Source organism: Molossus molossus, unplaced genomic scaffold, assembly GCF_014108415.1.
Source record: "Molossus molossus isolate mMolMol1 unplaced genomic scaffold, mMolMol1.p scaffold_m16_p_3, whole genome shotgun sequence".
In the NCBI taxonomy this organism is placed as follows: Eukaryota; Metazoa; Chordata; class Mammalia; order Chiroptera; family Molossidae; genus Molossus; species Molossus molossus.
In genome coordinates this window covers 53,923,717-53,939,914 of record NW_023425366.1, presented here as the reverse complement: position 1 = coordinate 53,939,914, position 16,198 = coordinate 53,923,717, and the positions used below count along the sequence as shown (strand labels likewise).

Sequence of the window (16,198 nt, the reverse complement as noted above, 5' to 3'; positions counted from 1 at the left end):
TGGGTCGATGCTCAACCACTGAGCCACACCGGCCGGGCTTAAAACATTTTTTTTTTTTACAATAATATATGTACGTACTTAAAAATTAAAACCGCAGACAGCCTTATAATGAAAAATAGCAGTTTCTCACAATCGGCTCTCCCCCACCTTTAATCTCAATGTCCAAATGCAATGAATGCACTTTTTATTGCTTTTGTTGGTTATCTCTATACAGGAATATTGCTATTTCTTGATTTACAGTCTTTAAAAATTATCTGTTGAGTTCATACTATGATAGATGAGAAATTCGCTTACTTAGAATCTCTCAATATAGTTATCAGTTCTTTCAGTTTCTGTTTTTCTGTGGCTTCTAAATGCTAACATATAAGAGGTAATGTTTTCAATTCATAAACTCACTCTGAACCTCAATTTTAGGGTTTCTATTCATGTTGGTTGAATATCAAATGATTCTGCCATTTTTAATTTCTGCCCATCTTTTAAAATTGTATAATATTTATGCAACCATAAGATCAATATGGTACTACGCCATAGGGAAAATAAACAACAGCAGTAGGTTTAGAGTTAGATAGCTTTGAGCTAAATTCCCATTTCTACCCATAATTGACATGTGACTTTTGGCCAAAGAAAGAACTGTTCTTGGGATCAATTCCCTTGAGCGAAAAAAGTAAGGAACTATAGGACCTAGTCAGAAGGCTTTTATGGGAATTAAATGAGAATGATAGGTATTCAAATGTCTCTCCCTCTTCATTCACATGGCAACACTAATCAAATATATGTTCTGTTTTGTTTCTTTTCTCTTTCACGTAAAAACCACCACAGTCATTCACATTTATATGAAGTTATATTATTTTCAAAGTACTTTTTCCATATGTTATCTCTATTTATCTCCCCAGCAATCCTCCAGAATAAGTAAGGTATGCATAATCAACACCTTCTACATAGATATGCCTAACTGAGGAGTTCAGGTAACTTAACAGCAAGGTTACACACCTACAGTAATAAAGCTAAAACTAGTATCCAAGTAGCTTAAGCCCCTAGTCTACTACCTCTGCCATTTTTTCCTGAATATGTAATCATAGCACATAGTTAAACATTCTGCATATTCAAATAGTCAGGAGCCTTTTCTCCTACTCGCCACTTCAGGACCATGTATGGGGAGCAGCTCCCAGTCCTAATTCTGTCTCAGGTTGTTACCTACCACAAGACCTAGTCAACACTTTGTCTTCCAACATATTTAGATGGAACATATTCTTACGTCTAATTGCTGTTTACTTCACCTGTAATTATTCACCAACAGCTCAGAAATATGAAAGGTAATGAGAAATATTATTTGTGAATAATTGGAATACCCCTAAGAACAGTATGAAATATCTCTAAAACAGAATCTTCTCTCCCTCTGCTGGCAAAAATGTTCTTGCTGAGATGACCATTTAACATTATCAGGATAACAACCCTATAATACTTTATGATGACCATTATATGTAAAAAAAGCTCTGAAGGCGACAAAGTCCTGGTGTTTACAAAGTATCATGTTAAATTTATTTTTAAAGAAACTTTAGTGTTCTAACTTATGTATACTTACCAGAAACAGGCCTATTTAAGCTAAGCAATAATATATCAAAATTGGGTTACACCTGGCTTCGTATAAGGAAGGCAATAAAACAAGAAAATTTTATTCCGCTTCTAAAAAGGGAAGGTTACCTTTTGATTGCAACAGCATAAAGCCATACAGAAATCGTCATTCTGTTTTTCTTACATGGGAGAAAGAAAACACGCTCAGAAAGGAAAATTAAAAGATCAAGCAAACTAAATAGCTCTCCTAGTTTGAGCTCAAAGGTTTCCTGCTAGGATAGTCACCAGAACTGAGATATAAAGAAGTCAACAATGACTTTAATGAAGCACTAGGAACCCTAGAATGATGCTCATCCCATACAAAAATGTTTTGCCTAAAATTGGAGAAGCAAATTATAAAATAAGAGGAATAACCAAAATGGTATAAAACCGGCCAGTGTGGTTCAGTGGATTGAGCATCACCCCAGGGACTGAGATGCCCAGGCTTGATTCCCGGTCAGGGCACATGCCCAGGTTGCAGGCTCTATCCCCAGTAGGGGCATGCAGCCAATTGATGTCTCTCTCTCACATCAATGTTTCTCTTTCACTCCCATCTTCTCTCTCTAAAAGAATCAATAAAAACATATTTTTAAAAAAGAACCAATAACCATGAGAATATACACAGAATCACTGCAATTATGTATGTAACACACCAAAAAATATTAACAGACACAAAGTTGTCGCAAAAAGCTGGTAGGATTGAAGATGTGGAGTTTCTTTTCCCTCGAATCTAAGTTTTTTGTAATGGTTACATATTTTTTAAAATAACAATGCAAAGACTTTTTTTTTTTTAACATCAGAGAATAGTGCATGTGGATGGCAGTCTAAACCAAGCACATAGCTTTCATAAAAATAGTTTATAATATGAAAAGACCTCTTTAGCCCTGGCCAGTTTTGCTCAGTGTTTAGAGCATCGGCCCGCAGACCAGAGTCCCAGGTTCGGTTCCCACTAAGGGCACGTACCTTGGTGGCACGTACCTCTGGCCCCGGTTGGGGTTGTGTGGGTGGCAACCAGTCTATGTATCTCTCTCACATCGATGTTTCTCTCTCTCTCTTCCTCCTTCTCTTCCTTCCGCTTTTTCTGAAGAGAAATGCAAAAATGTCCTCGGGTGAGAATAATAAAAAAAAAAAGACATCTTTAAATGTTCAAAGGAACTATTAAGATAATGCGTTTATTTTATTTTAATATTAAAAATTACCATACTGCTCTAGGGCGAATACCCAGAAGTGGGAATGCTGGGTCGGTCATATGGTAAATGTATCTTTAATTTCATAAAAAACTGAAAAATATTTTCCAGACAGACAGTACAATTATGCATTCCTACCAGCAATGTAGGAAGGGTTCCCATTACTCTGTATCCTGCCTGCACTTACCATTGTTAGTATACATATTTTTTAATTTACTAATTTTAGAGAGAGAGAGAAAAAAAAAGAGAGAAGGAAACATCGATCTGTTGTTCTACTTATTAGTGCATTTAGTAGTTGATTCTTTTATGTGCCCTGACCAGGGATCAAGCCAGAACCTTGGCATGTTGGGGCAACGCTTGAACCAACTGAGCTACCCAGCCAGCACCTTGTTAGATTTTTCATTTCAGCAAATCTAACAGGTATGTGTTGGTATCTCATTGTGGTTTTAATTTGCACTACCCAAATTATGTTGAACAGCTTTTCAAGTACTTATTTACCACCTTGATTCTCAAGTCCCTTTCCCATTTATTAACAAGATTGGTTATTTTCTTACCCCATCTATTCATTGAATTGTTTGTTGAGTTTTCAGAGTATTTTTTATATACTGGATACAAGTTCTCTTTGATATGTTATGTGCAAATATTTTCTCTTCAATATTCTTGTCTTGTCATTCTCTTAATAGTACCTGGCAGAGTAAAAGTTTTTAACTTTTTATCAATTTTTTCTTTGATAGTTCATATTCATCATCAGCTATATCTATTACAGTTTTACTTGTGGTGTCATTGCTGATAACTCTCTGCCTAACTCTTGGTCACAAAAATATTTCTCTTTTGTTTTCTTCTGGAAGTTTTATATTTAGATCCATTTTGAGTTTATCTTTGCATAAGGTATGAGACTTAGGTCAAGATTCATTTTTCTGCACATGAATGGCCAATTGTTCCAATTACCATTTGCTGTTTTCCACTGATTTGCTTTAACAAAGAGTAAATAATCATTTATTATGAGTTTATTTCTGTATTCCCTATTTAGTCTATCCCTTCCAGAATACCACAGTAGCTCTACAAGTAATTTGTAGTCAGGTAGTATGATTCTTCTAGTGTATTTTGTTTTTCCCAAAACTGTTTTAGCTATCTTAAGTTCCTCTGTTCTTCCATATAAATTAGAACCAGCCCATTTGAATCTGCAACAGCAACAAAAACCTTCTGCTGGTATTTTGATAGGTTTGTGTTAAATCTAAAGATCACTTTGGGATGAACTGGTATCATTACTATGTTGAGTATTCCAATCTATGAACACAATGTCTCCTTAGGTCGGTAATTTCTTTTATTTTTTATTGTTAATTTTTTTAAATTTTTTTTATCTTTATAGTTGAATGTATTACAGATGTTCATTTTTCCCCCATTGATTCCCCGCCCCCCCGCCTTTTCCCACACTGTTGTCTGTGTCCATTGGTTATACATATATACATATAAGTTCTTTGGTTTATTTCTTCCTTTCCCCCAACCCCTTTCCCTTTGAGGTTTGTCACTCTAGCAATGAATTTGTACTTCTTAATCCCTTCACCTTTTTCACTCATTCCCCCAAACCCCCTCCCATCTGGCAACCAACAAAATGTTCTCTGTATCTATGAGAATGTTTCTGTCTGCCTGTTCATTTTATTTGTAGATTCCATTGTTGATAGATATGTATTCATTGTCATTTTGTTTGTTCATATATTTCATCTTTTTCTTCAAAAAGACCCTTCATCATTTCATATAATAACGTTTGGTGGTGATGAACTCCTTTAACTTTTTCTTGTCTGGGAAAGTCTTTATATGGCCATCGATTCTAAATGACAGCTTTGCAGGATAGAGTAATCTTGGTCGTAGGTTCCTGCTTTTTATCACTCTGAGTATTTCTTGCCACTCCCTTCTGGCCTGCAAAGTTTCTTTTGAGACATCAGTTGACAGTCTTATGGGAACTCCCTTGTAGGTAACTAGCTGCCTTTCTCTTGCTGCTTTTAAGATTCTCTCTTTGTCTTGAACCTTTTGCATTTTGATGATGATGTGTCTTGGTGGGCCTCTTGGGGTTCATGTTTGGGACTCTCTGTGCTTCCTGGACTTGTATGTCTGTTTCCTTCACCAAGTTAGGGACGTTTTCTGCCATCATTGTTTCAAATAGGTTTTCAATTTCTTGTTCTCTCTCTTCTCCTTCTGGTACCACCAAGATGAGAATGTTGGCATGCTTGAAGTTGTCCCAGAGGCTTCTTACACTATCCTCATTTTTTTGGATTTTTTCTTTTTGCTGTTCTGATTGGGCGTTTTTTGCTTCCTTATATTCCAAATCAGTGGTTTGCTTCTTGGCTTTACCTACTCTACTATTGAATCTGTGTAAATTATTCTTTATTTCAGTTAATGCCTCCTTCATTTCTGACTGTGCATCCTTCATTTCTGACTGGTCCTTTTTTATGCTCTTGAGGCCCTCAGTAAGTTCGCTGAGGTTCTCACTAAGTTCATTAAGCATCCTTATAAGCAGTACTTTGAACTCAGCATCTGTTAGGTTGATTATCTCCATTTCGCTTAGTTCTTTTCCTGGGGTTTTGTTCTGTTCTTTCGTTTGGGACCTGTTTCTTTGTGTCCTCATTTTACTGCTTCCCTGTGTTTGTTTCTATGTATTACTTAACAAGAGGTATGGGGCTATATGAGACCAGATGCTGCTTGTTTGAAAGAATTTAGGAAAACCTGAGGCAGGATCCAAGACAGGCCAATCCTATGGTTAAGCAACTGACAACAGCTTGGGTGGGCCTGAAAGTTGGGTGGGGTGGGGCCTCAGGGAATCACCAGGGCAGGGCAACCAGTGTGATCCAGGTTGCTGGTACCAGATACAGCAGCTGTCTGCTGCCCCAGGGAAGGGCTCATGGAAGGAACAAAGGCCTCTAACAGCACTTTTGTCCCGGAGAAAGCCCCCTCTCCAGCCCTCACTCCAATGCCAAACAGCTCAGTTCTTCCCTTATGTCTCTGGCACCTCTCAAGCTGCCTCCCCTCTGAGCTTAGAGAGAGCAAGTCCAAGTAAGTCCGTGCGCCGGCCCTTTAAGAGGAGCTGCCTGGGGCTGCAGCCGCCTGAGCCTCCCTGAGCCTCAGTTCCCGCTGGTTTTTCCAGCCAGAAGTTACCGGGACTTCTCTTCTTGGCACTGGAACCCTGAGTGCAGTGCCTGGTGTGGGACGGGGACCCCTCAGTCCTCAGGGAGAACCTTCCCAGCTGAGCTAGCCTTCTGATTATTATCCGCCACACGTGGGTGTGGGGCCAGCCCATCCTCCTCCGCCCCTTCTACCAGTCTCGATGTGGCTGCTGCTTTAATTCGGTAGTTGTAGGACTTCCATTCAGCTTGATTTCAGGCGGTTTTCAATGATGGTTGTTCTGTAGTTTAGTTGTAACTTTGATGTGGTTGTGGGAGGACACGATACCGCGCTTACCTACGCCACCATCTTGACCAGAAGTCTCTAGGTTGGTAATTTCTTTCATCAGTGTTTTGTAATTGTCAGCATACAAACCCTGTACACTTTGTTAGATTTATACCTAACTATTTTGCTTTGGGAGGAGTTATTATAAATGTTATTATTTTAAAATTTGGATTTCCAATTGTTCATTACTTGTATAGATTACATGTAATTCACTTCTGTGGCTGACCTTATTTCTTGTTACTTGAGAAACTGACTTGTTAGTAACAAGAGTTTTAAAAAACGGATTCCATACACTTTTCTACAGAAACAATGTTATCATCTGTGAATGAGGACTATTTTATTTCGTCCTTTCCAAACTATATGCCTTTTGCTTCTTTTTCTCGCCTTATTACAACTAGCTAAGATTTACTATATTATGTTGAATAGCAGTGGTAAGCGTGAACATCTCGACTTTTTAACTATTTTAGGAAGGAAGCATTTAGTCTTTCACCATTAACTGAGATGCTTGCTGGCTTTTGCGTTTTTATAGATGCCCTTTATTAAGAAAATTCCTTCCTATTGTCGAATATTTTTAGCACATACAATTTAATATTTTGCCGAATGCTTTTCCAACATCTGATATATTGATTATGCTTTTTTTAAAGACTAGGATTTCTCAATCTCAGCACTTTTGACAATATAAGCCAGAAAATTATTTGCCATTAGGGTGGGCTGTCCTCTGCAACATAGAATGCTTAACACAATCTCTGGCCTCTACCTGCTAGATGCTAGTACTACCCTATATGTAGTTATAACAACCAAAATTGTCTCCAGACACTGCTAAGTGTCTTTTTGTGTGGCACAATAACCCCCAGTTAAAAACCACTGCTTTAGACTTTCAATATGGTAGATTACACTGATGGATGTTCACATACTGTCAGGGAGAATAAGCTTCATTTGGTTATGATTTTTAATTTTTATAAGTATTTTTTTTTATATTTAAAAATTTGCCAATATTTTGTTGAGGATTTTTGCATCTATCTATGTAGAATGCTGGTCTGCAGTTTTCTTTCTTTCTTTCTTTTTGTACTGTTTTATGTAGTTTTGGATTTATTTAGGTCTCATTTAATATAAATTGAAAGTGTTTCTTCCTCTTCTGTTTTCTGGAAGAGACTGTTTAGAGTCGCATTACTATTCAAATGTTTGGTAAAATTTGCCAGTGAAACCATTTGGGCCTAGAGAATCTTTTTTGGAAGATTTTAATCTACAAATCCAATATCTTTAATAGCTATAAAAATATTCAGGTTATTTATTATCACCTTGTATTAACTGTGGTAGTTTGTGTTTTTCAGGAAATTGTTCCACTTCACCTTTGTTAAATTTGTATGCAAATAATTGTTTGCAGTATTTCCCTTATTATCCTTTTGATGCCTGCAAGTTCTATAGTAATATCTCATGTTAATATAATGTATTTTAAAATGCAAAGTATTTTCATGTGTATTTGAAATGTACATGAACTAGGAGATGAAGAATGGCGGCAAAGTAATGGAGTGCATGTGATTTTCAAAAATTCTTAATCATATTATACTTTTTCCTAAAAGACCGAGGATAGGAACAGACAAGTAATATGGCCTACTCAAACTCTGCCACCTGCTTAGGCAAATACCCAGATTTCAGGACCAGGAAAGATGGGCTACAATAACCTTGGTGACTGAAACTATGAGTTTAAAAAAAAGCAATAAGTATCAATGTCAGACACCTTTGCTAGCATCTACACAATGACATCACATCAACATTAAAACAAAAAAGTATCACTGACTAAAATATACCTTAAAAGAATGAGAGAGAGCACTTTGTAGTCAAACACTAATGTTAACTATAATTCTATCTGAAGCATTTTGTTAAATCCAAGAAACTAACCATATTTACTTTACTTTACTCTTCAACAGAAATCAGTTCAAATTACAGACAATTTTTATCATAGCTATCAAATTTCACTTTGTATAGAAGTGAAACAGCTGAGTAAGCATCTGAACACATTCTATACCATATTAACCACCAAAAGGACATCAAAGATTTAAAGATTCAAAGAAAAACAACACGTTAAGTAACACAATTTAAAGATTTAAAAAGAATCATTCTTAAAAGCTGATGATTTTTACAAATAAAATTTCTTATAAACAAAGAAAGTTAAAAGAAAATTTAGGAATAAATATTTGCAACAGATGTAAAAAAGTTAACAATTAACTATAATATAAATATAGTAAAAATATCAATGAATATAATATAAAGAGCTCTTACAGATCAATAAAAAAAATACGATAGAAAAAAGGCAAAAGGGTGGGAGCAGGGAGGAGGGGAGTCAATGGGGAAAAAAGGGGAACATCTGTAATACTTTTAACAATAAAAAAAAATAAATGCCCTGGTTGGTTTGGCTCAGTGGTTAGAGTGTCAGCCTGCAGGTCGCAGGTTCGATTCTGGCCAAGGGCACATACCTTGGTTGCGGTTTACTCCTTGGCCTTGGTCGGGTTCATGCGGGAGGCAACCAATTGATGTGTCTCTCTCACATCAATGTTACTCTCTCTCTCCCCTACTCTATTTGAAGATAAGTGGAAAAATATCCTCACACAAGGATATAAATAACATAAATAAATAAATAAATAAAATTAAAAAAAAAAACAGGCAAAAAAATGTTAACTAAAAAAGAAAAAATATGCAAATTCCAATTAATAGATGAAAACAAAAATGTTAAATGCCCAATAATAACCAAAGATAAAAATTTAAAAATATATTATTTTTCACATATCAAATTGTTGGTTTTATTTTTTTAATGACAATGCCAAATGATGCTGGAGAATCAAGGAAAAGTATTCTCATTCAGCACTTGCATTCTAAAGGAATAACTGCTTTATATGAAATTTAAAGAAATGTGGATTTGCTGAAAAAAAATAATCTGAAGGTTAACCTATACTAATGCCAGTTAAATAGATCAACAGATCATTAAAATAATGAATAGCCGTGACTTTGAAGTGCATATTAAATAGTCACTGAAGGATTTCTATGGCCACCTATGGAAGGGAATAGAAAGAAACAAAATCTTCACAGACCTTGCCCTATGTGTCTCTTCATTAGGCTTGTCCTGATCTGTTTACTTTATAAACTCTAAGTATGTGCTTTCCTGAGTTCTGTGAGTCATTGTAGTGACTTACTGAACCTAAAACAATAGTGGGAACCTCCAAATGTATAGCCAGTTGGTTGGAAGTGCAGATGGGCTGAGGACCACTCCCAAATTAGAGAGTAGTATCTGAAATGAGGATAGTTTTGTTGGAGGCTGTGCCTTTACTGTGGGGTCTATAATTGTGAATGATTAGTGTCAGGTTAAATTCTACTATACCAATACCCCATTACTATTATTATCATTTTTACAGTGGGGTATATGTAAACACATGTCTAAAAAAGAATGAAAGGATATACTTTTGTTAATAGTGATCTTCCTTAACTGCTAGGATTATGAGTGGTCTTTATATACTTTTCAATATAGCTATTATGAATATAAAATAATTTACCTATTTTCAAAAATAAACAAGGATAATTTTACTGGGAAACTCACCTTTTTGAGCTTTAGCTGTTATTTCAAAATATTTGACAGTAAGATCCTGAATAGAGAGCACAGCCATATGAGCTTTCCGCTGCCAATCAGCATCTTCTTTTTGTAGACTTTCGATTCTTCGGGGACCCAGATAATCATTCTCCATGGAAATCTCAAGAGAGAGAGAGAAAAAAATTAAGACCTTCTTTTCTTTTTTTTATTCATTTCTTAAACATTTACTGACTGTTTACGTATCACTTCACTTCACTGAATTTTGGCACTGTGCTTGGAGCTAAAACAAAGAATACTTCGTATTAAAGAATACTTGCTTTTCCCTGCTTTAGAGTACGAGATATTATAACACAAGAAAATTAACAATAATGTTGAAGATATTGACATGAAAATCTGTTCCCTTTTCACCCTTCTCTATCTTCTTTATCACCCTTTCTTCCTTCATATATAGACATATAGCAAAATGTTGTAACTGATTTTTTGGGGTGCTGAGATAATGAGAAATTTATTTTCTTCTTTGGGATAATAATATTTTCAGGTTAAGAATTATTTGTGCCAATAAAATACTTATTTAATAACTGATAAGTAAAATTTAAAAACTCAGATTTTAAGACTGATAATACATAAAAACCAACCCATCTACCTACTGGAGGACTCTGTATAAAAAGAACAGAAAATTTAGCTTTGTATTATTCACAAGAGTCACAACTAAAACAAAAGCATTAAGAAAAGTTGAAAGTCAAATGAACTGGGATATACCAGGTGAATGCTAAAATTCAATGAAGTGACAATATTAATATAAAAGTATATAATATAAACTCACTACACAGGTAGATTTAACATAGAAGAAGGGTGCAATCCAGCAAGAATAGCAATGAACTCTTTGCATACTCCATCCTGCTTGATCATATATTGAGAAAAGATTGTTAAAAATGAAATGAGAGCCATGGCTGGTCTGGCTCAGCAGTAGAGTGTTGGCCCGTAGACCAATGAGTCACGGGTTCGATTCCAGCCAAGGGCATGTACCTCAGTTGCAGTTCATCCCCGGCCCTGGTTGGGATCGTGTGGGAGGCAAAAGTCGATGTGTCCCTCTCACGTTGATGTTTCTCTCTTTCTCTCTTCTCTCCCTCTCTCCCTTCTCTATCTGAAGATAAATAGAAAAATATCCTTACGTGAGGATTTAAAAAAAAAATGAAATGAGAAGTTAATACCATATTAAAAATGTAAAAAGAAAACATACAGGAATATGTTAATATACTCCTGGCACATTTTTTTAAAAAGTTATCAAATGTTATAAGCCACTAAAAAGTTTGTAATAAGTTTCAAAAGTAGAAATCGTATAGCCTATAGTCTCTACATGGTACACTAAATACAAATTAAAAGAGAAGTCTAAAAAGAAAATAAAATTTTAATCACCTGGAAATTTAGTGCCCAGAGGAAAGTGACATTTACTGTTAGCAACAATATACTTGCTCCTTAAGCATATGAAGCCTTCCAGATGAAGGAAAAAAATATATAAAAGAGCACTTAGTACAGTGCCCAGTGAACAATGTATTAGCAGTGTTAAAAAGGACAATGACAAGGCGGGGTGGGGGGTCAAGAATAACTCCAAGGTTCCCTGGCCTGTTTGGCTCAGCGGCTGGAGCGACGGCCTGCAGTACAGAGAGACCCGGGTTCAGTTCCCGCTAAGGGCACGTACCTCGGTTGCAGTTTGTCCCCGGCCCTGGTTGGTCGTGCGGGTGGCAGCCACTCGATGTGTCCCTTCACATCGATGTTTCTCTCTCTCTCTCTTCCTCTCTCTCCCTCCCGCTCTATCTGAACAAAAGATGAAAAAATGTCCTCGGGTAAGGATTAAAAAAAAAAAAAAAAAAAGAATAACTCCAAGGTTACCAGGAAAAATATGCACATGGAACTGCCATTTCTGTATAAAGTAAACAGTGGAGGAATAGCTTATTGCAAAAGGGAGAAGACTGAGGATTTCATTTTGCATATATTAAGTTGAACTTTATAAAGATCACAACCAGAGATATAAATCTGGGTCACCTTGACATAAAGACATTTAAAGCCATAAGAGTAAATGAGATCATTTAAGGAAGTCATGAGAAAAACACTCACGACTGAGCCCTAAGATAATTCCAGCACTCAGTTTTGGGTGAAAAAAAGCACACAGAATCTGGCCGGTGTGGCTCAGTGGTTGAGCAGCAACCCATGCATCAAGAGGTCCCGGTTCGATTCTCGGTCAGGACACATGCCCAGGTTGTGGGCCAAATCCCCAGTAGGGGGGCATATAGGAGGCGGCCAATTGATGTTCTCTCTCATCAGTGTTTCTATCTCTTTCTCCCTCTCACTTCCTCTCTCTCTAAAATCAATACGGGGGGAAAAAAATTTTAAAAAAAGAAAAGAAAAGCACACAGAAACCAAACCAGAGGAAAGCAGCACACCAGGAAAAGTGTGGAATCACATAAGGAGCAAGATTCAAAGGAGGAAACTTGACCCTGTCAAACACTATTTAGGGGTCAGGTAGGATGACAACTAGTATCCATGGACTTAACAGCATAAAGATGACTGAATTTAGCAACAGGAGTACTGGGAAATAAGCAAACTCCCTTTGCCCACTAACTTATATCACATCACCATATCTCAGCAAAATTACTGGTTTACTTTCAACATATTTTTAATGAAAAGTGAAATGCTGACACATGTAAAAATAAATACTCTTTAGAGACACATGTGTGAATAAATTTGAGAAAAAATGGTGGCACTAAAAAAGAATAAGGCTTAAGGCCAGGCCCTTTGCTTTTTGTTTTATTTTAATGGCAGATAATGGAGCAGGTTCAGTGGTGAAAAGAAGTATCCAGCAGAGGGAGAACCTAAAGATGGTAAATGGAGAGACAATTCCTCCATGACACAAAGAAAGGCAGGTTTGAGGTTTGGAAAAGGAAGGATGTTTGATGGTCTGTTTTCCCCTGTGAAGAAAGAGTCCAGTTAAAAATAAGTGGGTGCAGGGGAGGGGAGAAGATAAGACACAAACTGGCTGTTTTTAGATGGTAGGATAACAAACCATTTAGAAAGACTCATTAAGTAAATATTAAAAATAAGACTAACCAGGTTAGTGTGGTAATGGTGAAAAAGACACCCATTCATATACTGCTAGTAGAACTATAAATTGATTAAAATATTTTCTGGGAAATATTTTCTGATACCATACTTTTGGAAGGTATTTAAGACAATACCTTCCAAGAATAATAATCAAAGATGTTCTCTGAAATGTTGTTTGGAATAAAAAAATGGATCCCAGATATATAATAATAGAGAAATGTATGTATGATACACCCATAAAATACAATTCTAGGCAAAAACAAATAATGTTTATGAAGTTAATAATATAGGAAAATGATTACGCTATAGTAGTAAATGAACACAGGTCAAAGTCATAGATAAAATTTCAATTACATACAAAAATGTCCAAGAAAAAAGACAAAATATGTCAAGTGTATTATTATTGATGTCATCTTTTGGTAGTGAACTATGGGTAATACTCTTCTTCCTGTTTAAAATCGGCACTTTCCAAATCTTCTTTATTATATGTATCTTTTATAAGCATGAACAAGAAAAAAAATGCTTGTATCTCTTCTTCGGTTCACAAACAATACCAACTAGACAGGCTGAAGACATATTATCCCAGAGGTTTCCTGATTCCAGTCAAGCAAATAATGAGCTCATGTTTTCATATATGAGGCCCAGAGAGAGGCCAAATTGTGAGACTTACTTCTATTTTCCAGTGTGTGGGGGAGGGAGAGAAAGTGGGGATATGATTAAAACCTGAATGTCTTCCTCATTAATTTGGAAACAGAATTATGTAAACTCCATTTCTGGTACTATAAAAATAGTGCCAAGCAAAGACAATTAAGCCAGTAGCAGCAGCTGGATTCTTGATAACCAATTCCCTACTTATCTGGGCTGGATTTTTTTTTAATTCTCAGAAGATGATTACTATATCTCCAGTTTCATACTGTAGGAGTCAAACTTAAATGATGCTATTGGATATGGTTGATGTTTCCCCCCTTTTAGATTTCCCTATGGCTAATATTTGGAAATCATTTCAATTATATAATTTGAATAAAGAGACTACTGTGCTAGGTACTTCAGAGGAAATATACGAGTAACATGGATATTCTATTCCCAGGACACTTACAATCTAATTGGAGGGGTGGGATAGAAATACCTGATAAAGAAATCTGTCTTGAAATGAGGAGACCTAGCTCTGCTGTGAGACCTTTGACAATGCGCTTAACATTCAGTTATTCATTCAAAACAATCACGTATAACATCTGCTCAGTGCCAGCACTGTAGTAGGCACCAGAGACAGGAAGATATTCAGCCTAGTGGAGAACATAGACACCCAAATAAAGAATTACAATAGAGTAAGAAAAATGTCATAATAGAGTATGCCTAAGATACCATGGGGAGCACCAGCTGTGGAGTTTGGAGTGCAAAGTCTGGGTAGACTTTCTAAAGGGAACGATGAGTAAGTGGAACTTTGGCCAGGAATTGTAGATGGTGAAGAGAGTCTCTGTGTAAAAAAGGAACAAAGGCATTTTAAGACCTTGAAGAAAAGTGAAAGGTTTGGTAAGAGAGAACTTAGCTGTTCATAGGGAGGTCGGTGGAGCTGGATGAGGGTATAGGGGTTATAAAGAAAAAAGAGGAAAAAATAACTACAAAAAAAGACCTTATTTGTTTAGATTAGGACAGACTTATTTAGGTTCATAAATGCAGAAGCTTTGGATGGAGGATAGGATTTTGACAGGTACATATGGAGCATACTAGGAAAGAGAACCATCTTCAAAAGAAACGCTGGTGGCAAGAATTAACCTGAGCAAAAGCCTAGAGACAGGTAAGTTTAGTATATGAAAAGGGATAGTAAGCAGTCCAGCTTGGCTGGAGTTCAGGTAAAACAGATAAAGGTAATGGGAGATAGGAACAGAAAACAAGGTTGTGATCACTATAAGGAAGGCTAAGTAATTTGTACTTAATTTGACAGACAACAGAAAACCTCTCTGGGATTCTTTGCAGTAAAGTGGCATATTTAGACTATAGCTTAGATTTAAGGGTTCTAGAAGACTTGTTTGCCATAACAAAACCATCGAGGTTTGTGCTTTTTGTTGTGATAACTTCTGTTAAGAAGTTAAGAAGTATAAGATTATCCTCACCCGAGGACATTTTTTCCATTTTTTGTTCAGGTAGAGTGGGAGGGAGAGAGAGAAACATCGATGTGAAAAAAACACATCGAGTGGCTGCCACCCGCACAACCGACCAGGGCCGGGGACAAACTGCAACCGAGGTACGTGCCCTTAGTGGGAACCGAACCCGGGTCTCTCAGGACCGCAGGCCGACGCTCTAACCACTGAGCAAAACGGCCAGGGCAAGAAGTATAAGATTAGACCTCACAAGTATGAAACAGAAATTTAATTCACAAATTTGGAAAATAATTTAGTAATTCTTACTCAGCACATTATGAATACAAGTCCTTTTCAATGAGATGATTAAACTTTGTAGCCTTTAAAGAACTTGTATGTTTATTTTACCTAAGTCCATTAGCTAGATTACTAGGTTTTTTCCCCCTGACTTTGAAAATCTGATATGTATGTAAATTCTTGTCTATCAGCTGCAAGTATAACCTTCTGCCTTATGATGCTAGGATTCAAGCTCTGCAAACCATATTTAAGCTTTGCCAATAGGAAGGGTGGAAGGAAATTTCAGGGTTGGAGGAGGTAAAGGGGATTTGCTTCTTCCCATCTGTATCACTTGACTTTACTGTTTGCTGTTCCTGTGAGCATCATCCCAGACTTACTTCTTCAACCCAGCACCTGCAGTTCTTCCTGAAGCAATTAACAGAATCCAGCTTGCAGTCTTTCCCTCTTTGTAAAACCGGCTTCATAGTGTTCCTCCAAACCCCCACTCCCAAAAGACAAATCAGTACCAGCCCACCAAAGCCCTATCTCCAGAGATCAGGGTCTCTCCACCAGTGCACATCAGCACTAGATGATCAATGTCCTCTTCCTCAGAGACAGGGACCCACCCTCTTTGCTAAAGAGAAATAATTACCACTTCTTTCCTTTGTACACCCCAATCCTAGGAGTGGTGGCTGTTTGGGCAATTGTTAACTCTGATATCTTAGACTTATGTTCTTGCTTTCTTAACTACCTGGTTAACAACTTTATACCTAGTTAATAATTCTTTATAGTAAAGCCCCACTGTTGAAGTAACTGGTTTGATTTTCCAGTCAGCCCCCAACAAAACCAACTATGGAGCAGATATTTAGTGAACAGAACAAGCAGTGTTCAAAATTCAAAAATATTAACTCAGATCATTAAGACAG

At 36.7% G+C, this 16,198-nt stretch overlaps 2 protein-coding genes across 2 annotated transcripts in view; one reads left to right on the top strand and one right to left on the bottom strand.

Annotated features, from left to right (window-relative positions):
• Nucleotides 1–16,198, top strand: part of MTX3 (metaxin 3) — a 760,898-nt gene that overhangs the window by 559,666 nt on the left and 185,034 nt on the right. The window lies entirely within an intron of this gene.
• The window catches only part of JMY (junction mediating and regulatory protein, p53 cofactor), a 79,381-nt gene that overhangs the window by 29,030 nt on the left and 34,153 nt on the right, over nt 1–16,198 (bottom strand). The window contains exon 3 of the mRNA XM_036279079.1: nt 9,829–9,979. Coding sequence (XP_036134972.1) covers nt 9,829–9,979 — 151 coding nt within the window. The remainder of the gene's footprint in view (nt 1–9,828; nt 9,980–16,198) is intronic.